Source organism: Drosophila guanche, unplaced genomic scaffold (assembly GCF_900245975.1).
Source record: "Drosophila guanche unplaced genomic scaffold, DGUA_6, whole genome shotgun sequence".
Taxonomy (NCBI): domain Eukaryota; kingdom Metazoa; phylum Arthropoda; class Insecta; order Diptera; family Drosophilidae; genus Drosophila; species Drosophila guanche.
The window spans coordinates 1653121-1681110 of record NW_022995751.1 but is presented as its reverse complement, the minus strand read 5'-3'; the positions used below and the strand labels follow the sequence as shown (position 1 = coordinate 1681110).

Below are 27990 nucleotides of genomic sequence, written 5' to 3'. Positions count from 1 at the left end.
TTTGCGCTAACATGTACTCTTTGTAGATAACCTCTCGGTATATTTAAGGAAGTACATTCGGTATATTTCTGATGTTCAATAGCTGAAATTGTTCGGGAAACCCGCGGTCACACTGCATACCAATAAATGACAATTTTACACTACCAAAGTCAATAAAGTACACCAAGAGATCGGAAATAGAATCCCCCGATATTGAATTTGCTATTTAATATTAGTAGCCAATAAGGCTTTTAGCGCACAGACAGTTGATTTGTCAAACGCATACAATTCTGGTTTTAGTGCTGAGTGCCACTAGTAGGTAATATTAATTAGAATATCAAAATCGAGAACATTTTTTACGATTCGGTATATTAGGTATATTTGGGTATATATGAGGGTCAGAAGGCATATTTTTTCGGTAAATCCGCAGTCACACAAACACCATTTTCCGCGGTCACACTGAAAAAAGAGTCATGCGGTATATTTTCGCGATAAATTCGTTGTCACACTGACATCTACCAAAAAAACACTATTTTCCGCGGTCGCACTGCGAGTGAAAAAGCAGCGCCAGCTGCTGCTACAAAGCACTAAACAAACTAAAAGGCCAGGCACAAACACCGGACAGCCCCAGCCACTAACTGCAACAATATTCAGCAGCCCCCCCTGTTCCAGTTGAACCGCACGGGCAGTGAAGTCAATCAATCAACAGAGAGTCGCCCAGTCAAGCAAACGCAAACTCACAATGGCCAGCAGCAGAACTGAAAAAGGTGAGTTTTTACCCAAGTAAAACAGTAAATACATTGCGAAAGACTATTGCAAGCAATAAATGCAATTGTTTTGTGCACTCTGCTGACTAATTTCGTGAGTTTAATGCGTTGAAACGTCGTCTTCTGGCGGATCGTCAGCGAGCGCCGGCTGCCGCTGCAATTTTTTTTTTGTTGCACCACAACATGGAGCCCGAAAGGCGCCACTCGGCGGGGATGTGTATGAGTTGAGGGCTGAAGTGGTCTCAGGTTTCACGCACTTTATTGGAAAATCTGTTGGTTGCTTATTGTATCAGAAATGTGTACAAAATGTCTATGAAAAACGATTCCAGTGACCCATAAGAACCTACAAGTTTTTTCTGTGACATATCATTTTGCAGCAGCGCCCCTGCCTGTCTCTCTCTCTCTCTCTCTTTCTCTCTCCCCTGTTCGCGACATCTTCTGTAACACTCTGCTTCTTCCTGTTAATGGGGCCTGCTGCGGGGCTTTATAGAAAATGCTTTTGTTTGTGTTTAAAATAGATTCGAAATGGCTCTTTTGGCCTGCGTCCGCCATTGTCGGCGTTTTTCGAGTGGGTTTTTATTGAAAATCTATTTTGCGAATTATCCGACCAGCCTGGCCATAGCCGCCGCCGTCAGATCGTACTCCTAGTCGCTCCCTTCTCCTTGTCTTTTAAATTTTACATTGATGGCGTAGCCGATCATGTCGTCAGCTCGGTCTCTCTCTCTCTCTCTCTCTGTTTAGCGGCAAACCCCATACTAAACCCCGGGCAAGGGTATGACATTAATTTTTGTGGCCTAGAGTAGGCACTGCACTGCTTGTAAGCGGTGCATGAACTGCTTTGCGATAGAAGTTTACTGCTTTTTATATGCAGTTGCGCTTTTCCCTTTTAAACTGCTTTTCATTAGAAAATTAATTATTTTTAAGGGGGAATATCTTAATAATTCTTGGATTTTTGAAAATAAATGCCCTTATGGAGGGTATTAAAATATTTTCAAGATATTTGCAACCCTTGAGGGACCCAGCATAGTTTTGTTTGAATGCGAATGATCATGCAAAATATATGGGACAAATATCTGGAGTGTAGGAGAGGTATTTGTTTGGAATTATTATCAGCATTATTGTTTTCACCGATAATCCAAACAAACTTCGCATGTTGTAATTTAATATGTTTTTGCATCGATTCTCGCCGAATCTTTTGCTCCATTTACTGATGGGATGGCATCCGAATGATGACGATGATGAAGCTCCTTGTTCTATAAACAACATTTCTGCTTTGTCGTTGTTGTCGTCTTGGATTGGATTTGTTCTTTAGTTGTTTCAGTTAGTAATTTTTGTGTTTTTTTTCGCTCGGATTCGCTTCGTTCGTTCGATTCTTTTGTGAGTGAAACACACACACACACAATATTTTACAATTTTTACTTGCAGAAACATTTTTCATTCGAGAGAATGTTGTGCAGGAATTTGTGCAAATTAATTTATTGCCTTTGTTCATGCCATTTGCTATTTGTTGCTATTTGACGAGCATTAAAACAAATTTCTAGAATACATTCTTGCATTTGGCATCCTCCTCCACTTTTGTTGTTGTTGTTTCACCTTATGAATAATCGTGTGTGATAAGAGCAGACGACACATCACATCACATCGGTTACGCCAGTTTTCGTTTTGATTTGGCCCCGAGCCCCAAGGCGTGTCCCGGTCCCACATCTGGGCGCAGACAAAGTTGCCATGCCAAGCGCATTTCTATTCCGTCATGTTGAGACGAAGTGCTTTGCCGTGTGTGTGTGGCTGCTTGGTGCCGGCAAGGGACCAACAGCAGGGCCTCCACCGTGCAGATGCTTTTTGCATATTTCATAATTCCCGCAGGTGACTTTGGCTACGTGGCATAAACCAGCTCCATCTCCATCTCCTTCGTACAGGTCGCGTAGGCGTAGTCTAGGGCTAGGGCTCCCCAACAATCAAATGGCCCCAAATGCTGGCTCCCCAATGCCCCATTGTGTATGCAACAAGAATATTTCATATGCCAGGGAATGATTGTGGTAGGGAGGAACGTTTGCATGGACGTAACGTTGCTGCTGTATTTACTTCAAATTTTTAACCTCCAGTTGCATTCTTTCTTGCCATTTACAGGACATTTTCTAGTCTAGCTCAAATCTTTTATGATTGTGCTTAAATTTAGGTATTTCATATCCTGTAAAGGATGCTTAGGATAGGGAGGAAGCGTTTTCGAACCCATAAAGGTACAGAATTGAGAGTGGGGTAGATGTAAAGAGGGAGAAATGTGTATAAATACCTGGGAGCCATGAGAGCGTATGTCAGCTATCGTATCTGCAATTGGATAGATATGAAATTGAGGTTTAGTACAATTTAACATGATGATATTAGCTATTGATACCCGAAAAGTAAGTGCAATGGAATACTTATTATAGCTAGAATGATAAAAAGTTGAAAAAATTTCTAAATCCCGAGCATCGAGCACCTGTAAGATCCCAAACTTAACTTTTTCTTCATTTCCTCTTTGAATTCCCCCCTTACAGGACATCATTCTAGTCTTACCCAGCCTTCATCTGGCTGTCTGTTGTGCTTAGCTTAGCTTTTTATGCTCTTGTCTCTCTGTGAGTGAGTGAGTGAGTGTGTCGCAGGACTCGAAATGTTGCTCTCGGGCCTGGCCTTAAAAGTTTTCGCCATGTGTCAGCTGAAAAGCGGAAGAGCAAGCAGGGGAGAAGCGACACACACAGAGCCACACATAAGCCCCAGCATGATTGCCAGCAGGAGGACCGACAGCCAAGAGACATCCATCAAAGCGGGGCATAATCAGGAGGCAGCAGGGTGTTGCAGGGTCTTGTAAGGAGCCCCTAAATGAAGACTTCTCTTGGGCTTGTATCCACCAGGGACTCTTCTCCATGTCTCGCTCTTTCACTCTCTGTCTGTCGTGTCTGTCTGTGTGACTCTTGTTGTTGTCTGGGTCAAGCGGTAGAGTGAAAGGATGTTATAGTCTTGTCCTTGCCTGGCGTTTGTGCCTGGCTCTGTGCTTGTCTGTGCCGTGTGCCTCCTTAGCCTTTAGCCAAGCGTTTATTGTTAACACCTTTCATGGCCGCCTACGACGACGACGACAACGACACGGCATGTCCTAGCCTGTGCGACGGGCAAATTAATTAAAGGACCTACCAACCTCCTCCCACTCACCCCGGCCGGCAATGTCGTAAAGCATTTAGCATTTTAATTGCACCATAAAACGTGCCCCCATCGCCTTAACAGGAGAGGGGGCTGATTCTCTATGGCAAGAGTTAACTATTCTTTGGCATTTGTCGGCTAATAAGATTAGATTTGCTCGGTTATATAGCCCACAAGGATTAACACTAAAGGATTTAATGACTGGCACTATTGGCTCATCTTGCTATCTCTTTCTATTGGTACGCGTGTGTGTGTGTTTGTCTCTCTCTTTCTGTCTAACCAAACTGGGGCATCCATCCACTAGGCCACACCCACTGGTCATACTCCCCCACACCCCTGAAAGGAGCCTCAACCGCCCTCTATTTTGGGGGGGAAGGATTGCAGTTGCCTGCGGAAGTGACAGCCAGCCTCAGTGCTGGGCCAGCAGGCAGGCAGCACTTGGCCTCGAAATGCGTTGCGCTTTTAAGCTCACACGTGCGACAGCGACAGCGGCAGAGGCAGCAGCAGCAGCAGCAGCGACAGTGGCGTCGGCAAGCTCAAGCTCTCCGAGCGCGCTCTCTCCGCTGCGCTCTCCCGTTGAGAGTAATCTCTGCGTGTGTTGACCCAAATAAGATGTCGTAATTGCAGGCAAAGGCGCGACATTCACGAATTGCAATTACATTAACCGTTACAGCGCTCGTGTTCTTACTGCTGCTCCCGAGAGAGAGAAAGAGTGAGCGAGCGAGTGGGAGAGGAGCAACAGTCTCGTGCCCTCTCGCCTGCAGCCTCTTTCCAAGCAACAACGGTACTTTGCTACGTTTCGTTTCCATTTCGTTCCGCCTCGCTTTGGGGGGGCATTTTGCATAAATAATTTATTACGACGCATTTGAGGGTAAACGCATCCGCCGCCCCCAACCATCTCAGCTACTACCCCCTGGAGAAACGCTGCTGCTGCTGAAAGGAGCGGAGAAAGATGAAGATGCCCCAAGGGGGGTGAGAGAGCGAGAGAGAGCCAGACCCCGATGCCTAATCGATGCAAATTGTTTTCTAATTTCAATGGAGAGAGGGGTGTAAAATGAGGAGTAGAATTGTTGTAGAAGCTTCACGGGTAAAAGCGGACTCAGCGCAGGCAGGGGGATCCTTCTGGAATTTGACCAAAACTTTGATTGAATTCGAATTCAAGGTCCCTTTCGACTATGTTTTGCTTCTATTGCCACAATTATGTTGCATACTTTGGGGTTGAAAGAGCTGTCTCTGTGTGTGTGTGTGTGTGTGTTCGTGTGCCTGTAGTGGAATCTGGGGCACGCTTCACCTGACTCTATCTGAAAGTTTGTGGGATGCACTCGTGCGGCAATCACCAGTGCTAGTGAAGATGGGGGAAGGCGAACCTTGTACATAGCGAGGAAGATTATTTCTGCGTTTCCATTATACTGGGATAAGCTGCAACAATGATTGTCCCTTTGAAGGATCTCCTGCTCTTCTTGTTGCTCGTCTTAAGCTTTTCTCCTTTAAAGTGTGGAAGCTTTCCTTTCATGGTCCACTTAAAAGATGAATGCATTTATTATTCATTTGAATATTGAAGTGGGGCAGAGGTAGGCATGGGAAAAGGAGATAAAAAGAATAGTAATAGAAAGCAGGAGGAGCAGAGAGAGCGGGAAACTAATAACAGTGTAAAAGGATGGGGGAGAGAACCTTGATGGAGTACAGAAAATAAAATAGCTTGCATTTCCCTATAAAAATCCTATGCAATGCAATTTCAGTCTCCAAATTGACAGGGATCCAAAGTGGGGTACAAAAACGAACTCAAAGTGAGTACGGAAGCGAGAACGGGAGAGGGAGGCGGCACATCGTGTATAAAGAGGGTTGGTTGGGATGTTGGGACAGGGCGTAGTGTGTAGGGTTGAGCGGGAGAAATGGAGATTGCTTCAATTGATGGCCACTTTTTTGGTCAATTTGGCACTGATTTATGTTGGTAATTGAATTGGTGAGATTTTTATAGAGATACAGGGTATGAAAGATGGCTTAAAATATGCAAATGGACGAACAACGAGTCTTATTTATTGAATCGTTAAATGATAAGTACGGAAATATTCAATGGGAATAGTAAGGGAACATTTCTAGAGGGAATGGCAGAGCCGTTGATCCCACAACTCAGAAACTCAGACTTCCTTCTGCTTCTGTCCGGAACCAAAGCACTTTAATGGGCATCCCCTAGTCAACAGGATTCTCTCTATCCAAGCAGCTCTTTCACATAAACAATTTGATTACAAATGTTTTGAAGTGGCAGAATTCGATTGCAGTGATGGAAAAATGTCACTCTCTCTATTCGGTATTTAGATTCAATTAAAATTGAATTTTGCATAGAGCATAAAAATTCATTCCACACTCAATCCTGCTCAGCTTTAACTACCCCCAACCGCCTGCCCCTCCGAAAGCATTCCTGTTCCCTGGCTCTAGCTGTGTGTCTCTCTCTCTCTCTCTCTCGCACACACACGCATACAAGCGCACATCATGTCCAAGGTCTTATGGTGGCCTGCTTGGAAGCCAAAGAACGAACAGGAGTAGATAGACGAGGAAACGAAGTGCGGAGTAAAACAAAGGAGAAGGAGGATAGGATAGGATGGAACAACAAGAACAACTGCAGTTGGCATATACGCACCAGGAAGAAGGACAACCAGCAAGCAGCAACAAGAGAATAACTAGGGGTAGAAGGGGGTAGTAGATGAGCGGCCAAATGCCACTCCAATAAACATTTTAGCTCTGGGCCATGGGACATTATCGAAACCAAAACTCTACAGAGACAGAGAGCGACATATAGAGAGTGAGAAAGATTGCGAAGGGAGAGATGCACAGTGTACGTACGCTTTAACCTGTTTTCCGCCAAAGCTTTTACGCACACGCTCTCTCTCTCTCTCACTTTTGCCACCCTTTTATATACTACACATGTACAATGTGGAAAGCACAGAGGAGAGAGCGAGCAGCTCCCTGTTAAAGAGAGAGCGGAGCGTGTCGATGCTTTTCTGTGGGACTTTCAGCATGCGATGCCCCAGTAGCCAGTATCCAATCGGTCGTGTTCCCATAATGTCTGCCAGCGGAGCGCAGCGCTTGTCGTCGTCGCAGTCGCAGCCGTCGTCAACGTTGTCATTGTCAACCGTACTACCATAAGACCATCAGAAGCAGCACCAGCAGCAGAAGCACAGATAGAAGAAGCGGAGCAGCAGCACCACCACCACAGAGATTCTATAGAAGAAGAGGAGGAGCAGCAGCAGCAGCAGGCACACGATAGAAGAAGCGGACTGGCAGCAGCAGCAGAAGGAGCTTAAAAATACATTTTCACAATGAAGCAAGAGGAGAACGGAGGCAAGGAAGCGGGGCAGCAGGCCCAAGAAATTAGTTTTTGTGAAAAAATACAAAAATAACAAAAAGAGAGACAGAGAGAGAGAGAGAGCGAGAGCGAGAGCGCACGAACAAAGCTAAAGAGTGTGACAGAGAGAGAGGCAAAGTGTGATGTTGGGGGGATTGGGGTAACGGTGGTTGGGGTTGGGGATTGTGGCAGTGGTCCGGTGGGGTGAGCACAGAAAAGCTGATGGAAAATGGCACGCGCGAAGCAATAAAGAAATCGGAATCTGGAAACAGATTNCAGAGAACGGAAGCATGTAGGGAAGAAAAAAAAAGTGACACAAAAGAAACACACCCCCAGCCCGAGCCGCCAGACGAGCGGGGAAAATCTAAAACCCCCCCCCCCCCCCCCCCCACAGTGCCGGGTAAAAAAAATACATCTACTCGGCACTCGCATGTTTGTGCAAAAGAAAAGCGTACAAAAAGTGAAAAACGTTTACGAAAAATGTGCATAGAAAAAAGCTCAACAGAAAATGTGCACAAAAAACAAAAGTCTAAAAAAATGTGAACAAAAAAAGTGACGATAAGAAAGCAAAGCACAAAAGTGCACGCAAAAGAAAATACAGTTCTTCCCCGATTTTCCCGTGGCCGTTCCCCAGGAATTTTCATTCGATTTTGAAGACAATTCTTCCTTCTTCTTTTTTTCACTTATTTTTTTTTGGTGTGTGGATTCTTTTTCTTTTAGGACGTTTTTGGTGTATTTTATTGTACATACACACAGTGACAGGCAGTGCGCTACACGTTTTCTACACACACAAAGGAAAAACGACGGCACTTTTGTTCGTGTTTCGACTCGTGTGAGTTTCGCTCTTTCGCTTCGTGGCTGATGAGGAATCTTTCAGTTCGGTGACGTTTCAAAAGACATATACGAGGAGAAGGTTTTAGCGGAATACAATCTTTGGCCGAACATATCATGAAGCATGTCAACAAATTATAAATTTCCTCTCACACTTCTATGCACACCACACTTGTGTTTGTCTATTTGGTGCCTTTGCTGTTGGGGTTTTTTCAGTGCCTCATTTTTGTGGCCCATTCCCTTTTGCCATTGCATTTCCTGCCTGGCTCGAGAGCTTCTCTAAAAGTGCAGGCACGCGAATGTGCTTTCTCCCACGCAAGCGCCCTACAGCTCTGGCGCTCTCTCGCTCTCCCTTTCCCTTGTGAGACACCCGCAACACATTTCCTAGTAGAACGAAGCTTTTACTGTGTGTGAGAGCAGCTGTAAACAGACTGGCCAGGCCAGGCCATCAATGTGCCATGCACTGGACTCCTCTTCTAGCCCGACAACTGCTCCTGCTTCCCTCCAGAATGCATTTGCCTGACTTTTGTCCCAAATTTTAGCTTTGTCGAACTTTGCCTTTGCCTCATGCATTCCCCTCCCTCGGCGCATCGTCAGCCTCGTTTTGGTCGTGTGCCACACGTCGTATGCGTGTTTCTTTTTAAGGCGGCTACGTCATCTGTCACCTGCCTCTGCCACTTCGGTTGTGCCACTGGCTCTGCCTCTTCTCCAAATCTTATTCTTATTCCGCTTCTCTGCCATTCCACGTTTTTTCGCCATTTTCGCGGGTATTTCCCAGAATATAAGATTCAATGCGACTGACATGACATTCGCTAGTTGGTCAGGTGGAATAGTGGGTGTGTGTTTGAGGCATTGTTGGGGGTGTACACAGACCTTCATTCATCTATGGGTTTTCTCTTTCTTTTTGTAAATATTTGTTGCGGATTTTGGTGCTTGTTATTCCATTTAATGCTCAGCGAGAGGGCAAAAGAAAAAAGGAAAAGAAAAGCATGAAAATGGAAAAATGTTAATAGGTTAACTAAGTGGATTTTGGGTAAAGGAAAGGTTAAGCGATTAACCTTATAAAACCTTCTCATTCTTTGAAATTAGGCTGCTTTTTGGTTCAAATTTGCACGGTCAAACTTGAGTGCTATTAAAAGACTTTATTCCTTTAAGAACCCTTTTTGATAGCTGTATTCCTTTCTAGAGGTTTCCACCAAATAATCTACCTATGCAAATGATATTTTTATTCATTAAAAATGCTTGTCCTTACCCTCAAACACCGACTCTGTCTATTTATGCAAAAGTCCATTCAACTCAACAAGATAAGTATCAGTAGATTCCAGAAGATTCTTGGCTGTCCAGCAACCCTTTTTTAGCAAGGGAATGGGAATAAAATTAGCTACCTAAAAAGTGTAGCAATCAGAGATACATAATTACCAGTGCAAAAGATGAACCAGAAACCAGTCCAAGCATAGGGCATATGCTTAAGGATACCCCACATGCAAAGAGAGCTGGGTATCCACCCTTTTAATCATACAAAAAATATTCCTTCTTGCCGAGGGCAAAATTCGCATCAGGAAATATTCTCTCGCTGTCTCTCTTTTTGCAGTTTTGAATATCAAAATAAATCGTAAACAAGGTCATATTGTTTATTGGTGTGCGTATATGGGTTTACACAATCTATCTCTCCCTCTCTTGGTGGCCAATCTTCGATGTCTCTCTCTCTCTCTATCTTTGTGCCATCTCTCTCTCTTTCTCTCGGTCACTCTGTGTGTATCGCGTGCGCGTTTTACTCTCGTGGAAAAGCCCTCAACTTGTACTCAAACGTTTTCCTTCAAACTTGCAGCAAGAATAAAAATGTGTGCCACAAACAACAAATCAAGGAAATCCTCACAAAACCTCAAGAACTCTATAAAGAACAACAACAAGAAATGCTGAAAAGCTAAACAACAAATAAGAAAAAGGGAAATCAACAAAAAGCAGGAGGAAAACCAACAGCAAAAACCACAACCGAAAAAAAAGAGAAAGAAAAGCTTTAACTAAAATATTTTTAACTATACAATATACATACATACAAACAAAAAACCATATATATATTATATATAAATTAATTATAGAATATAGCCATTAAGTGTTTAGTGCATAAATTAATTTTTAAACAACAAATAATTGAGAAAATCGAAGAGAAGTGCAAGCAGAGACAGCGACAGAGACCAAACCTAAGCGCGCGTGGGAGGGCGAACTTCTGATTTTCGGTGATATGGTGTAAATGTGATAAAAACAAAAACAACGTTATAAAAAACTCAAAAAGAAAACCAACAAAGAATCAAGTTTTAAATTAAATTAAAACTTGAACACAAACTAAAATTAACCTAAAGGAAATACGACAAGTAGTGCTTTTATTTATTTTTCTCAAACAACACTTTTTGCTACGAAACTCCAAAGAACAATAACTATTTATCTACCTAATCGCAAAGCCTTGTCTCTTAACAAAAAACTTAAGGAGGAGAGAAAACCTAAACTAAGTCGCACAAAATTATCTAAAAGCAATTCTGAAAACTGAAGACTTTTTCGCAGTTCCGAAGTTTCTTCGTTTCTACTCTACATTTTGTATGCAACATAAATATTTTATCAACTTCACTGCCGCAAAATCTTTTCGACAAATATGATTTTATTCGTAAAAAATTAAACAAAATACTTGTACAAAAAATAACAACAAAATCCATCTAAGAAGTATGCATTAATTCTTATGAGAAAAGACAAAAACTAACCAATCAAACGGACTAGAAAGAAAGAAAGCAGCAGAAGGAGGCGGAGGAGGAGAAGAACCTGGAAACCTACTGGTTTGGGAGCTACATAAAAACACCGTATAAGCAAAATGCAATAGTCTAAAACACTCATTGAGGTAAAGGTCTAAGAACAACATTTTTAACTCATAAGAAATAACTTTTTAAGGAATGTTGAGATGATCTTGTATCCCTTTGCTGTGTGCATTAAAGCTTTCCCTTGCTCTCAGAGAATGTGATCGCTCTCGGGACCGAGAATGCAACAATAGGCAGTGTGCGTGACCGAGACTGATCGCTCTTCGATACCGCATTTCGCTGATAAGGGTTGATTTATTATTGAAATTCTCCCTTATTCAAAAGCTGCATTGAAGAATCAGTCAATCTGCTAACATAAAGATAGATATTGAATAAAATTAAAGAAGTTGCAGATATTATAGAAAAGTGATTTTAGAAATGGCCAGTAAAGTGCCTGAAGCATTTTGAAGTGAAATTAAATTAGAATTCTTCCAAGAAAGTTGCTCATTGACTATTCCATATTTGTAAACCCTATTTCAACTATTTATTAAACCTATCATTACCGATATAACCATTTAATTACCCAACTAATTGCAGCTTATATTCTGTTTTCTTTGTAGTACACTTGACATAAACTGTGATTATGAGTTCCACAAAATCTCAAGTAGCCCTAGCTACGAATATTCCAACCAATATATCCTCTGCCGCTTCTGCCTCATCATCAGTGGCCGCTGCGGCCGCCGTTGTAGTTGTTGCCAGTGCCTCAAACAGCGCTGCCGCCGTTGCCTTGAGTACACCCCAAACAGGAATAGCAGTTGCAGTTGGAGGAGGAGTAGCTGGAACAATCACAGGATCGGCATCGGGTTCGGTAGCAGGAGCAGGAGCAGGATCTGGATCTGGATCGGGTGCTTCATCCACAGCAACGGCAGTCATCACCTCATCGTCGTCGGTTGTGGCCACAGGCGCAACGGCAACAGCAAGTGCAACAAACAACAGCATCAACAACAATAACAACAACTGTGAAGATTCTCAAAGCGGAAACGGAAACGGGAACGGGAACGGCGGTGCTGCCAATTTGGGAAGACAAAATAGTTTTGGCAATCGACGTGTAAGTTTTTGACAGGCTGACAAAATTCCTTCTTTGCGTTGATCAATCCCTCAGTCAGTTAGTTATATACATATAACACCCGAAAGATATAGCAATGGAATGGAATATATGGGTCAGGTCAGTCAGGTGTCAACTAATGTTGCATTCTCGCTCTCAGCTCTCGACTCTGTGCTCTCTGTGTCTCTCTCCATGTTGATGCAGATACATAAGTGCAGCAGCCATGAACTGAACACTCGAGCAAAGGATACACGCCCAAAAAACGTCTATTAAAGTGGGTCAGGTCACTGGTAAACTCTGAATGGAGCAAAATGGGGGATGGTGGGAGTACGAATGCGAGCCAGGGGATTGGGAAACTGGGAGAGTGCAATTGTAGGGGGTGGTCTGTGTCGTGTGTTTGTGTGTGCACTTCTCGGAATCGGTTATGCCTGGAAATTCCACAATCGACCCCTGCGGACGATGATAGTACCAAAGAGTTGCAGCAATTGTTGGTAAACGTGTTACTGATTGCTGGCTGACTATCCATCCCCCCACAATCCCAGACAGCTCCCTCTCTCTGCCAACAAAGTTCAAGGTTTATGTGTGTGTGGGTGTGTGTTTGTGTTTGCTCCTGTGTTTGTGTGGGGGTGGCAGTGGGTCTGCGGCTCTGTGGTTGCCTTAGTTAACTCCGCTCATGCAGGATTTATCGTCAATCATTGTTTATGTGCGCTCTGCGCCCAGCCACAAATTTTTGGAGCTGCTGCTGCTGCGTGGCGCCCCAAGGTCGATTTATTGATTTTTCGCCCTAAAAGGTTCAACATTAAAAGTTTTCGTTGTAGGGAATTCCTGGAAATCTGTTTTTGATGTCTAAGAAGAATTTTCCCAAGGCTAGAAAGTTGTTTCTGTTAAAGATAAAAGAGCGGCACAGGAGGCTTGGAAGGGAAAGAAAGATTCCTAAGGGAATTATTGATAATTAAAGGGAATGGGAAAGCTTAGATTTTATGTGGGTTTTGGGCATGAGATTGCTAAAGGAGTGGCAGTGAAGACAAAGCTCTCAGTTTTCTCCCTTCAATTGTTTAATTAAGGATTTTTACCACCTATTTCGAGTGACTTTCAGTGACTTCAACAACAGCAACTGATTAATGATGTCAGTCGTCTGTCCAGTTGATTTTGTGGCTTGAGTGGAAAATCAATGGAAAGGCAAACAAATAGTAAAAGAACGAAATTAATGGATGGCCTGACTGACTGACTCATTGATTCAACCTGAACATGAACGGATGGCTGACTGCCTGAATGCCTGTTCGACACTCTCTCTGTGTCCTTCACGAGCCGCAAAAATGTCAAAAGGCGAAAGCCGACAAAGGAGGTGGAGTTTTCCGCCTCTAACCTTTTACGTTTCTCCACTTTTATGTGTGTGTGTGTGTGTGTTTGGGTTTGTGTTTTCACATTTGAATGAGCCAACAATTGCATCATGGAACAGAAAGGGGTTCTCCCTTCTTCCCTTCAACTTTGGCATTTAATTTTGTTGTAACTAATTTGAAACTAATTGCTACCCCGGCTCTGATCCGTGCTCCTTGTTTTACAGGGTAACATGAAGGGCAAACATCTCACACGCAGTCATGCCATGCGTGAGTCCACATCGCCACCACGCACGCCAACGCCGAGAGCTGCCTCCGAGCCGCAACAGCAGCAGCAGCAGTTCCAGGGTGAACCCCACGAGCACAACAATAATAACAACAACAACAGCAAAGCACAATCATCCGGAATACGGGGTAATTCCCCGCTGATGGAGACACCTGCCGTGATTGTCACTAGTCAGCAACAACAGCCACAGCAGCAGCAACAGCCACAACAGCAACACCAGACGCCGCCAAAGCCACCACAGAACATGCCGCTCAGCAATGAGGCAGAGTTCCCCAAGTTGTCGCCCCCCAAGAAATCCGGAGGAGGAGGCGGCGGGCAGCACAATCGCACCAACAGCAATGGCAGCGGCATGGAGTACAACAATAATAATAACAATAACAAGAAGTTCGTTGTGGATATGAAGTCCAATGGACTGGACAACAACAAGCATCACAGCAGCAACAGCAACTCTGGCGGGAATGTCATCTACAATTCGGGAATGAACTACAAGGCAGCGGATAGGCACGAGCGCCACGAACGCCATGAGATGTCCAGCCAGAATAGTAATCTCAGCAATAACCATGACGAGGAGAGCTATCACTACGAGGGCCCCAGAGGCGGTGGCAAGAAGCATCGCGCCAATGCCAATTCAAAGGGGAATAAGCCACGCTTGAAGAACATTGGCGGCAGCTCATCCGGCAGCATTGACGGGGGAGGAGAACGCGAACGTGGATTCGGTGGCGGTGCTAATGGCGGCGGCGGAGGTGGCATGCCCAACAATTGCAATTCAAACAATTCGAGCAACAACACATCGGGCTTCATATCGCGCGGTAAGTGAAATCTTTTGCGGCATCGCTAACTGTGGCCCAACACCCAAATGGCTCATGTCACTCACTGATTCTAGTCTTTCACCAATCAGAGAACTCGAGCGAGCACTACACCGATTTCGGCGGCACCGATCTGCTGATGTTCTTTCGCGATACGCTCAATAAGAACCCAAAGGATCGCAATATACTCTTAAAAATCGAGAAAGATCTTATCGATTTCATACAGGATAATGGGTGAGTTCTTAACCCTATGATTTGTCACTCACTCTACAATATCTCGCTCTCTCTATATTTTAGACACGATTGTGAGTTCCGTTTTCCGCCAGCTTCCTCGTATAATCGCATGCTGATTCATCGCACGGCTGCGTTTTTTGGCATGGAGCATAATGTGGACACAGAGACACAGCAGTGCGTGATTGTGGCTGCCACAAAGGGTACACGCATACCAGAGGTACGTCGATCTAGGCTTTCGTTCTCCTTAAACTCCACTCTAATATGATGCCCGATTTTGCCTCTGCAGATCCGCTTCCAATCGCTAGTGCGCGAAGATATACGCAAGTCAATTCTGAAGCGGGACACGCACAGCTTCGATGAGGTGCGCCAGTCGCCGTATCTCTGTCCCGAGCGTGTAATGCTCGATCGCAAGGCCAAAAGCTTTGAGGAGCGCGAGGAGGACTATGATCGTGCGCGTAGTCGCATCTTTAGCCGCACGGGCACACAGGACTATGGCGATGAGGATTGCTATGGCGGCTGGGAGCAACAACAGCAGCAGCAGCAGCAACAACAGAAGCAGCAGCAGCCACCGCGACCCAAGCGACCCAATGGAAAGATGCTGCAAATGCAGAACGTACGAACCAATAGCTAAATGTATGAAATGTTTCCTAAACTAAACAAAATTCCATTCCCCAGTCCACAGAGTCACGCGATGGCATGCGTTCGGGTGGCGCCGTGCCCAAGTCCCACAACTTTGGCAACTATGGTGGTCCGCCCAGTGCTGGTGGCCCTGGCAATGGTGGTGGCAACTCTTTGCCGCGCGGCGACTCCAGCAACTCGATCAAGAGCGGACGCGGTGGCTTTTCCAAACAGGACTCGACTGGCAGCAACAGCACAGCCTGGCGGTTGTCTCCTTCCAGCAGCGGGTGAGTAGCACATGAAGCAGCAGCAGAATACCTTTCTGGCCGTTACCACATGCTCATGCCCAACCAATCCAAATCGCTCTCGCTCCATTTTTTATCAATTTTATAAATCGAAAAATCCCCAAAAACCGCGAAATTCCCCGCGACAAAAAACGATCACAAAAACGAAACAAAAACCAACATTTAAAACCAAAATTCCTACCCTCCTACCCTCAACCAAATCCAGCTACAAGACACGCACCCAGTCGGTGCGCTCCGATTCCGTCACGCCCTCGCCCACCGGCTACGGCAGCGACCGGCAGACACCGGAGCTCAGTCAGCCCATACCGAATCGCATGGGCATGGGATTGGGATTAGGATTGGTAGGGGGTGGCGGTGGAGGCTCCTCTTCGTACCAGCAGCAGGCAGCCGCAGCAGCAGCATCCACAACGTCCACAACAGCAGCCTCGGCAGCAGCGTCTTCGTCCTCATCCTCGTCGGCGTCAACGGCGTCCAATTGCTCAGGGACATCATCGGGACTGGTGTGGGCCGTCACAGACATTTCGAATGTGCCAATTGGCAGCCTCCTCATTGATCCGCAAACCCTCCAACCAATTGTCAATGCAGACGGGTAATTTACAAAAACTAAACCAAAAAACAAAAACTAAAGAAAAAACTTTAACCACACAAACAAATAGAAAAAAAAAACAATGAAAATCGCTGCAAAATTTTAAGCCTATTTCTATCCAAAACAAAACTAAACAGACAATTATCGCAATGCTTTTGGTCCTTAAGTTATATACGTTCCACGTTACGTTTGGTTCTAGTTTTATTTCAATTTCGATTTCGACACTAATCCTAACAGAAGCACATAACAAAAAGCGACAGACAGGACTGGCCAGGCAGGCGGCTAAATGCCAGAGTTGGAGGTTTAATTTTAGTACTTTTATATATAAAATATTGTTTCGCGGAGATGGAGGAGTGCTAGAGATATTCTTTATGGAATATTTAAACTTATATTTACCTGTAATATGTTCTTGAAGAATGCCAAAGATATTCCAATCTGTAATTTTGAAAATAATAATTCAATTAAATTAGTTTTCAGGCAGCATTCAAATCAAATAATCAAATCAGTAATTATAGATATATAAATATACATTTCTATTTATAAACTGATTGCCGGGTATCTGGAGACTCTTTAGATCGAGTTTCAGAAGAATCGACACCTAAATATGTACCCGAAATTCAGTTTTAAATGTTTTATTCACTTCTTTTAAGTCAAAATTAGACTTGCAAAGTGTCTATTAGTTATCCTTTTCCTTTTTTCCGAATATATTTTGTTTTTTCAGGATATATAGAGGATATTTAACCAACCAAAAACCACCTTTGCATATTCGCTTAAAGAACTCGCAAATGTTTAGCCATTTTAGTTATAACCATCTAGAGATTATTCTTAGTACTTATATATGCAATAATATATATATATTTATATGCGTTTGTTATTTTTTTCATACTCTACCAAATACTATTATTAACGTGTGTGAAATATGCTATTATAACTAGCTTTTATTTGTTCTGTGACGACTTGTTGATGTTGTTTTTGTAAATTATCTGCCTAAAACTCGAAAACTACTCGATAAATTAATCAAAAACCGACACCAAAAATATGCAAAACACCAACCAACTCTGCTATCGAATATAATTATTCGTCTCACCCTCTCTCTCTCTCTCAATATCAATCTCAATAACTATCTCGCTATTCTCTCGCTCTCACGATCATCGCTCCACACCACAAACACCACCAGAATCCACTCTAATCACATACCACAACCATAGGGCGTCGCTCTCTTCCACTTTGCCACCTCAAGAGAACTTCACTCTCCTCCACTCCACTCATGTTACATCATATCATTCAGCGAATGATTGAATGATTGTATGATGTGTGTACCTGTACCAGTGTCTGCCAGTGTTGTTGTCACTTGTCTTAACCTAATTGTTGTTGTTTGTTTCGAATTGCAACCAAAAATGCCATTCTGTTGATGTTGTTCTAATTTGTTTTCGATTTTAAAAATACTTTTTAAAATATTAAGTGTATGTCGCTGTCGCTGCCGCTGCCGTCTCGTCGTGCTAACACAACACACACACACACACACCTACACCTACACTTTTACACACCCACACAAACACATTGCAAAAACTGTGGCAACCCTGTCGGCAGGCCGCTTGTGCTGACTGTACTTTCCTTTTTATACTTTACACTTGGTTTATTCCTTTTTTATATATTGTCTATTCGAACGTTGCATGTCGCCGAGCGAGAAGAAAACCAAAAGACACTGAATCCCAATTGATATGTGACATGAGAGCTTGCAGTTCGCTAATGTTTTTGTTCGATTTTGCAGTTCCATCTACCACTACGACCCGTCCAATTTGCCGCCCAATCAGGCGCTCCAACATGCGGGCAACCAGTATCAGTCCGGGAACAACAACTCCGGGAGCTACTCCAACTATCGCCGTGCATCGCCACACCAGCCGCCGCAGCAGCAGCAGCAACATCACCAGCAACAGTCACAGCAGCAGCAGCAACAGTCACAGCAGCAGCAGCAGCAGCAACAGCCACCTCCACAGCAGCAGCAGCAGGTGTATGCCACCAATGAGCTGTCCTGCAGCTCCACCGAGAGCTATGCCGAGGAGGTGCAGTCACCGGGCATGGACTGCTCCGAGGGTTATGAATCTGGTTACATGGTCAGCGAACAGCAGCCGCTGCCACAACAGCAACAACTGCCAGTGCAGCCGCTTCCACAGCAAACGCTGGTGCCACAACAGCCGCCGCCGCTAGCACAGCAGCAACAGCCGACGATCCCACAGCAACTGCCACAACAGCAGATCCAACTGTTGCCGCCACAGCAGCTTCCACAGCAACAGCAACTGCCCAGCAATGAAGTCGTCAGCGTTAAGCCGAGCGACGATTGTGATAGCAGCCTGGCCAGTGCCACGGCTTGCCTGAGCATAACGACGTCGACGTCCACCAAGAACTACGATCGCATCGAGGTGCAAAAGTACAAGAATCAGGCCACAAGTCCGAATATACCGGCCTGCTGTGCCGCAGTCGAGAAGGAAATGGAGGCAGCTGCCATCGAGGAGGAGGAGCCGGACGAACCGCTGCCAGCACCCTCCACCTCTGCCTCATCCACATCGTCCTCGGGCACGGGCACTGCCGAGATGCCGCCCAGCAGCAGTCAGACACCGCTGCCAGTGGTCGTTGCCACGCAAATGAACTGCGACGTCCAGTCTGTGTCGCCCAGCTCGACGCCCTACAGCCAATGCGAGGTGAAGCCAGTCAGTCATCTGCAGGGCATCAGCCAGGGTGTGCCCGTCGAGGAGCCAAAGACCACCTGGACGTACACGCAGAGCTACCAGGCGCCCGATGGATCCACCGTCTTTCACACCACAACCACACCGAATGGAGCGGCTCCATACTGCGCCACCACATATCAGCAGGGGGTAAGAAAATTAAAATTGTCCAACTCTAACTAAAGCTAATCCTTCTCCTCTCTTCACACAGCCCGATGGCAGCATATATGCGGTGCCCCAGGGTATGGTTTATGCCGCCTATCCGCAGGCGGGTGTAACCAGCGCCGGTGCCGGCTCCCAGCCGCTCTTCCAACTCACGACGAGCACCCATCCGCCCGGACAGACGCTGTTCGCCTCGCCGGAGGCCGGCGGTGAGCTGTCCGGCGGCACCTACATGATACCTGTCTTCGATCCGGCCCAGCAGCAGCGCGAGGGTCTCATCCAGGCGCAGGCCATCTACCAGGCTGGGCCGGGCGGACCGGCCACCGCCGTGATGCCAATGCCCGCCGCAGCGGCCTATCCGGGTGCACAGTTTGCGGCCGCTGGGCCCAACGGTGCACCCATCTACCAGGCACCGCTGATCTACTCCAGCGAACCGGGCGGCCCGCAGCTGCAGCAGCTGCCGATGGCCTCGTATCCGATCCAATACTCCTACCCGTACTACCACCCGATCCCGTACTACGTGCCGCAGCAAGCGGTGGCTTCCGCGCCAATGGTGGCCACTGCCCAGCCTCAGGGCGGACAGGGAGCACCCACACAGGCACTGCCGGGCCACAGTCAGCCGGGGCATGCGACTGCCTCAGCGGCTGGACCGCCCACGGTGTCCGCAGCCCAGCAGCATCACCATCACCAGCAGCAGCAGCAGCAGATCGGCAACGGGGGACAAGTGGTGACCACTTCCGGCTACATGACTGGCGGCGGTGGCGGAGGAGGAGGCGGTGGAGGAGCACGTGTGAAGCGCACGCCCGGCGGCGGCTCGATTCACTACAATCCCAGCTACCCGCAGACATCGGTGGGCCATGCCACAGCGGCCCATCATCCGGGTCCGGGCGCCACACAGCTGATTGCTGCTCCCTCTGGCGGCACTACCACATATCATGCGCTCCCAACACTGACGCTGGCCCATGGCGGTGCGGCGAACAGCCAAGATCTCAGTGCCGCTGCTGCAGCGGCCGCAGCTGGCGCCCATTGCTATATTCTGCCAGCTCAGCATGCCACGGCCCCGATCCCAACGAACATCTTCCCCTATGCGGCGGCAGCAGCTGCCGTTGGCCAGGCGGGATCTCAGCCCGGTGCACAGGTGGTGCAGCAGCAGCAGCAGTCACAGTCGGCTCCGCATCACACACTGATCGCGGCAGCTCCCTTCTATCCGACGGGAGCGGGTTCCGTGGATCCGGGTGCCTCACAGTCAGCTCCGAGCACGCCCGCTGCCCCGGGACGGCAGGCGCCGTTGTTCAGCACTCCGCCAGCTCCGAATAACAGCAGCACTGGCAGCAGCAGCGGCGGTGGAGGAGGAGGCGGAGGCGGTGGCTACCACAGCAACAGCTCCACGCCGCACTACTACCAGAGCAGCAACGAGGGCGGCTATGTACCGTCCTACGAGAAGCGCAACAACAACAACGGCGGATCGTCCGGGCCACCGCGCAAGCCGTATCATCCGGGCGGCTTCAACCCCAGGCACTCGGTGCCACTGAGCGGCATTCCGTCGGGCGCCAAGACGCCGCTGCTGAACTCCAACAACGAGCCCACGCCCCGTGCCTCGCCCAGCATCAGTCTGGGCGGAGGTGGAGGTGGAGGTGGCGGCAGCGGCGGTGGAGGTGGACCCCTCTCTTCGTCAGCCCCGCCCTACCATCATCGCGGACCGCCGCCACATGTAATGAACAAGCGCGAGGGCAAGCCCAATCAGCTGCCGCTCATCAGTGGACCACCGCCCAGCTATGCCCCGCCCTCGAATCCGGGCGGTGGCACCAGCTACGAGTCCAAGCCACCGGTGCGCCTGAATGCGGCAGCCGCCAGCTTCCGCAGCCAAAAGTCCATGAACACGGACTATCGGCGCAGCGTCTCGCAGCGGAATTCGCCCAGCGCCAATGGAGGAGGAGGAGCAGGTGGGGGAAATGGAGGTGCCGGCGGTGGTAATGGCAGCCACGAGAGCAGCAACAATTCGCCAAACAGTATTGTGAGCAACAGCAACAACAACAGTGCCGCCAACACACCGAATGCCGCTCCAGCCTCCGCACTGGTCAGCCACACCGGCGGCTATGTCGTTGTCGATCAGGCCACGGGTGCTGCCATGAACGCCTCACCGCCATCGATCTACATGGGTGGTGGTGGCTCGAATGGCGGTGGCGGCGGCAACAATGCTGGCGCCGGCGGACCACGCGCCTCGCACATTCCAGCTCAGCTGCATCACAGTGCCGCGGCCGCAGCAGCAGCCGGAGCAGCCGGGCAACAGGCCACAGCAGCGGTACTGAGTGCCGCCCTCGGCGGATACAATCCGAATGGGGCATCCGGCGTATACTTCAAGTATGGCCAAACGTACTTTGCGCATGTAAGTGGGAATAGTCAACCATTTAAATGGATAAATTCTATGTTTATATTATATGTGTTTGCAGCCATCGGTGGCCTTGCCCAACAGCCGACGCTCGCCTTCGAACGATATCAGGCCGCAGATGGCACAGATGGCTGGCATGTATCCCACAATGATGATACAAGGTGAGTAGAGGGAGTTCAAGAAGATCTTTTAGCTAATGGTTTATTATCTTCTTTAGCTCGTCATCCCAGCCGTCATCCGAATCCCAACTACAAAGGTTCGCGTCCGCGGTAAAGCCATCCACCGGAAGGACGCCCAAACACCCAGATACAAATAAAATGCAGATAAAGCGAAACAAAAAACTACATAAACATAACGGCATACCTAAGATAAAGATAAATAGCAACCTAATCTAGTGGAACATAAAGTAGATGACAAAAAGAAAGAAAGAAAGAAAGAAGAAATGAAATGGAAAAGAAACAGATTGAAATCGAGCAGAGAGAGCATAAGGCCAACGCCAGAGATCTGTGGCAGAGCAGGAGATCCCGGTACAGAGCGAGCGCGAGTTAGGAGTTAGTTGTGGGGGCAAACACGGAGTATTGGTAGCAGCTGGATACAGCTGGGACAGGGACTTACAACTGAAGCAAACCAAAACCACAAACCACAACATTACACCACAATCTAAACAGAATCTTCCGCGGAAAGAATTGGGGGAGTGAAAACCATCATAGCAAATAGCATAATAGCCTCTATATAGATATATACATAAGGAGTATTGTACGATATAGCTACAATAGCAAAGTCGCAAGCAAAACCAGATGAAAGGATCAACCGAAATATAAACCGAAAGATGAGAAAGAGAAATACGAATGCTGTATATTTTGTGCCATTATAAAATAGTCTTTAATAAACTACTAACGAGTACCCGGAAAAGCAATAATTAAACAAACAAAAACAAACACAACGACGGCCCCAACTAAAAACAAAAACGGACTAGGACCTGCAGACGAACGTTGACCCACACACACACTGACTTCCAGCCCATTTCTTGCTGATATTGGCACCCATCATTGCTTCTGCGAGAGAGTTCTCAAACGGGACACCAGCCCACATACAGACTGAGAGAAGGAACACCATGCCAGCGCATGCCATGACCGAGAATCTCCCAGTGGAAGACTATGATTTGCTATCAATTATTTTCCAAAGCTGCTACCAAAAAAATAACCCGAAAAATCAAAAAGACAAAAACTAAATTCTAAATGTTGTCTTGCTTTGGTGTGTTTAATTGAATGCGTTTTAATTATGTTAGAAATCTCAACCGAAAGCAGTAGCAAAAGCCAGAGAGAGATACTCCCACTCGACTTGACTCCTCCACTACACTCCACTCCCATCCACTGACGCGACACCTGAACCTGCACCTGGGACTCGAACTATGCAGCGTATCTGCCGCCAGATTTTGGTGGCGAGAGTCTTCTATCTAATTTTGTTTTGCAAAATTTTGTGTAAAGCTCCACGACGAACAGTAGTCTCGACAAACAACAACAATACAATCAACTAAATCTGTTTATTACATAAAAGAAAATATTATATTATATTTATATAAAGTATATCTATGATTTAGGAAATCAATTCTTATTATTTTTCTAATTTTCTAAGTTATTTCATACACACTTTTTGTTAACTATTTCTTTGCATTCATGAATTATTCGCTACGATTATGTTTATGTTTCTTTCGAAATAGAATTTCTTTATAATTTTTCCCTGTTCCTTAATGCAAAGAAGCTGCAGCAAAACAACAAAAAGAAACCCTACAAAAAAACTAAGAACGATTATGGAGAAGATATTGGAGATTGAAGAAGATAGATGGAAAGTACGACGGAGAGCCAAGCAGCTATACATTTATTGTTAAACAAAATAATTAGCTTAGCGTATAAACTACATATGTATATGTACCATCTAATAATACGATATGATATATAGGCAAGTGAAACAAAAACAAAACAAAACAACAAAAATCAACAAAAAATGCGAAAATCGAAAAATATAATAAAAGAAAAAAAACCACATGATTAGTTAAAGTTAAAAACAAAAAAACTTGTGTTGCCTTTTCGTCGTCATTTATCATTATTCCACATATAGTATTTCTATATTTAGTAGAGCTACTCTCGAAGCGTATTTTGTGGGTCTTAAAACTGCGCTGCCTAAAACCAAGCCTGATCTGATCGAACACACACACTATCTAATATCTACACTACTCTTAAGGTACTTATGATTTTTGCTTTTGTACAACGAACTCGAAAAGCAATGGCAGAACTTCTCTCTCCCCACACTCAGTACTCACAGTCGGAAACTTCTACTAGAACTGTATCGTATGTCTAAATGTACATAACAATAATTTACAAACCACAATCTAAAGTGCGACTACGAGTATATATATATATATATATATATGTAGTATATAGTATACATAATATACGTATACATTTAGGTGTTAAGTATATATAGGTTAGGGATTGGTCGAATGCAATTGATCATTTATCATTTCCAATCACGTAGTGGCCATAGAAAGTAACACTCTTATGAAGGAGAACCGCGGGAACCACAGAGCACAGAGCACAGACCACAGACCACGCAGGTACGCGGCAGCGGTGACGGCTAGTGGTGCTGGATAGTTAGGTGGATGGATGGATGAACCACGAACCATTTAACATTACCCTAAGTACGAGTACGAGTATGAATAGCTTTCACAATAAGGTGCATTAGTAACTCAGCTTGATAAATCATATACATAAACACCTATCTATATCTAGCATTATAATCAATAACTTTGCAATACAAAAACCCATACAAGATACAAACAAACAAAAGTACCAAATAAGTTAGTGAACAAACAAAAAAACTGCTCAAGATTCGAAAGAAAAACAAAATCGAAACTGAAACCGATACAGAAATAAAAAAAAACAAACAAAAATGGAATATCAATAAGCACAAAATCGTATTGTACCACATATGAACACAGAAAACGCTTTGTTGGCCTAGTCCCCAAGGAAAGTAGAGAGAGAGAGAGATATGGATGGGAGATCGCTAGAGGATGGATTGGAAAGAATATCAGAAGTATCCTGAAGTATCGGAACATTTGCTCCTGTTGTGCATTTCTTTGTTTGTTGCTCTGTTTGTTATAGAAAGAAAAGTAAGGAAAAAAATCACAAAAAATGTTGAACGAGTAAGGAATGTGTTGAGGATACGGATGAATGTTACGAAGGATGATATGGGGTAGTGTGAGGAAGGAATGGAACCCATGGGCAACTAAGAAATAGAGTATGTTATACAGTATATTATTATTGCTATTATTATTATTATTAGTATTGCTGCGCATCATGATAAGTCGAGCCGAAAACTAATTATACACAGCACCGACAACTGCAACCACTTGCGACAACAACCAGAACAACTCGAACAAACCGAGCATTGCAATGAGATATAAAGACAGACACGAACAAAAATGAGCGGAGTTTTTACCGACAAGGATTATTCTAATGATAACGATAACGATGATCATCATTGATGATCATTAATGATGATGATGCTAATGATAACTATTATTAAACGACAAAAAAAGAAAAAACCAACCAAAAAAAATCACAAACCAAAAAAATGTATTTATTTATTTTAATTTATATATACACTAGAGAGTTATTACAAATATATATATACATATATATATATACTATAATGTATAAGAAGAACGAAGAAAAAACGCGCCATGAAAAATGAGTTTTGCCATTTGGGAAGGGGAGGGAAAACCCGACACAAGTTTTCCTATTGGAAATCCACCAACTAAAAGGTGTGTAGTAGTGTGTCCCCCAGAGGACCTACAACATAAATTCGATGATTTATGGAGTTTGGGAACGCATTCGACTGTCGCTTTACTACCACAAAATGATGTCCTACGGCACATGTTAGCAGAGCGCTGGCCATAAAACTTGAGCAAACAGGCACAGGACAGGAATTATGCAAACAGACGCGGGCCCGAATATACTCGTATGTAGGTGTATTTGGAACTAAGGAACACTCGCTCTAACCCCCAGACAATTAAGACATAGTCCAGCGGCTAACATCTTCATAACACGCGCGATAGGTAACAGCAGTCCAACCGAAAATGCCACCAACAGTTTTTGGGCTAGAGCCAGTGCAGAGCCAACAAATTACCCTGAAATTTCCAACGATCAAAGGCAGTCATAGAGAGCTGGCCCTTCGATGATATCTTTGGATGATATCTTGGTGGAGGAGCAGCACATAAATCTGCCAGCAAAATGGGAAGACCCCGGAGAGACAGAGAGACCCAACGACAGGTTGCAGCTCAATAAAGATCCAAATAAATATTATATCGCTGGTCTATGGATCGAACAAAGAAAGAAATGAAAAAGGATGAGTTCATTTAGGGTTCGCCTTGCAGGTAGTCTGCTTGCGGCGGCCCATTGCCCGAGGTTCAACCTGTTTCGATGCAACAATGCTGGAGAGAGAGAGAGGGCGTTTTGCCCTCTACTGCTCCGAGAGGCGGTTGAAATCAAATGGTCAAGGCTTTTGTAAACGGGTGACATTTGAAAATTATGGCATGTAAATGGAAGGCATTCCGGGAAGGGAAGGCAAAGGAAAGGCTAAAGCGTTGACAGCTTGACTCTGCGGCTAAGGATTGTTGTGGTATGGGGGCTACTGTTAATCAATTTGGTGACCTCTTCGATCGATTCATTTTAGAGGGCAGATGTGGCCAGGGGATAAGTGCAAAGGCTGCGCATCGATGTGGCTGTTAGATGTTAGATAAAACAAAAGGAATCTATTACTGTTTGCGGATGGATTTCTGTCTGTAAGTTTGCGTTGTAGTCTCTCTTTGTATCGCAAGGTGTTTTCTCTGTGTTTTAGTTTATCTTCTCTGAACGTTCACCTCTGGATTCTGCTATATCTTTCCAAGATTTATTTATTCTCTAAAGATCTATCACCTCATCTTTCCGCAATAATCTAGGCATTAGTTTGCCCAGCTTAACCCCAAACCTATATTACTCATCTATCTATCTTTTGCTTTATCTTTTGCCTCCACCCCAGGGCGTATGCGTGTTAAAGCTTTGAGCTGCTGTCAAGCTTTCCTCTCGTTTGATATACGAGCATGCGAGGGGCCATTAAAGTGCCGCCTTTGTAATGCGGAAACATCAAAGTGCATTCAATCATACACACACAGACACACCAGAGCAAACATTTGCATACACACACACACACACACACACACACACACACGCACACAGATACAGACTCAATGTAAAGCCATAAAAATCACTTTGTAGCCAGGAAAGAGGGAGCAGCAGCAAGAGGATGAGGAAACGAAAGGGAGCGGAGCCCCATGGAGGCGGCGCATCAGCGCAAACTATGCAACAACAACAACAAAAACAACAGCAACACTCCAGCCACAGGAAAAAGTGCAATGCAATCAATTCAAAGGAGCGAAAGGGGCTGGAGTGGGCACAGGCGGAGAGGCTGAGGCTGAGAGAAACTGCCAACAGACGGCAGGCAGCATTTAATCCTGCAAAAAAAGGCATTGCGAGGCAGCATAAAATGATGTTAATCCTTAAATAACGTGAGCAGGGCGCAAAAAAAAGAGAAGGAGCAGAAGCATCGTGATGCAGTTGGAGAGCAGTGGAGAGCACGAGAAGTGCCGAGTGGTAGTGGGAGGAGATGCTGCCCGATGTCGACAGCAAAATGCCAATTGAATGCCAAGCGGCTTTAAAAGGCAGCAAGCAGCACACTCCAAAAAGAGAATCGAGTACAGGCCAAGAGATGCTGAAAAATGATGCCACAGACGAAGGAACCTTTGCAGAATCAGCCTAACAAAGTCTAAATGATGGAATTGCTTCAATATAACAATGGTTTTGGGGATTAAGGAAGGGAGGAGAACGTAGGAAAGTATTCAAACTTACATAGATCATAATTTGTAGACTTAAAAACTAAGCTTTGAGTGTCCAAAGATGTTTGCAATGCTTAAAGGAAGAAAGTAGCAAACTTGTACAGCATTTTGGAGTGAATTTAGTTAAAGTTCCACTTGGAAAAGTGTCAGAAAGGGAGGCGATCTACGCCTCCTACGATTTTCTGCAGCTTTAAAACATAGGAATCTCATATTTTACTCTCAGCTATCATTCCCTACGCTCATTGCATTGCCACCTTTAAATGTTTCCTCAACTTAAATGTTCTCCCTGCAGGAAGCGCTACTCCACTATCATATCTGGCATTCCATTAAATGAAAAAATACTCCCAAAAAAACAGCACGAATAAAGTATTCAACAACATTCACAACTGTCCACTGGCATGGCATGGCAGAGCCAGCCGCCTTTCCCGTCAAGCGGTTTGACCCCAAAAAGTCAAGTGCGGCCGCGTCCGAGTTCTGTTCTCCAACCATCCATTCATCTATACATCCACTGGGGCACAACACAGAGACAGCAACAACACCCACCCATCCAATGGCACCGGCACGCGCCGGCGCACTCAATTGGCCGCGCAGTGGTGCTGCTGGTGCTGCTGATGCTCTGTGTGCTGGTGGTGC

The 27990-nt window shown here is 45.5% G+C and overlaps 1 protein-coding gene across 7 annotated transcripts; it reads left to right on the top strand.

Moving 5' to 3' along the window:
- The first annotated feature begins 478 nt into the window (after positions 1 to 478).
- LOC117587130 (protein encore) lies at positions 479 to 22380 on the top strand. Of its 7 annotated transcripts, XM_034277634.1 has the most exons (13): positions 10234 to 10978; positions 11495 to 11737; positions 11768 to 11982; positions 13544 to 14411; positions 14486 to 14642; positions 14706 to 14859; positions 14929 to 15255; positions 15318 to 15547; positions 15771 to 16154; positions 17923 to 19024; positions 19086 to 21422; positions 21487 to 21586; positions 21643 to 21722. In XM_034277634.1, the coding sequence occupies exons 2-13, from the start codon at positions 11518 to 11520 to the stop codon at positions 21696 to 21698; spliced, it is 6150 nt and encodes a 2049-aa protein (XP_034133525.1). In that variant the 5' UTR covers positions 10234 to 10978; positions 11495 to 11517; the 3' UTR covers positions 21699 to 21722. The 7 variants fall into 7 exon arrangements, with proteins under 7 accessions (XP_034133522.1, XP_034133525.1, XP_034133521.1 ...); XM_034277631.1 differs by lacking the exon at positions 10234 to 10978 and adding an exon at positions 479 to 746 and having other exon boundaries at positions 11495 to 11982; XM_034277630.1 differs by having other exon boundaries at positions 11495 to 11982.
- The last annotated feature ends 5610 nt before the right edge of the window (positions 22381 to 27990 follow it).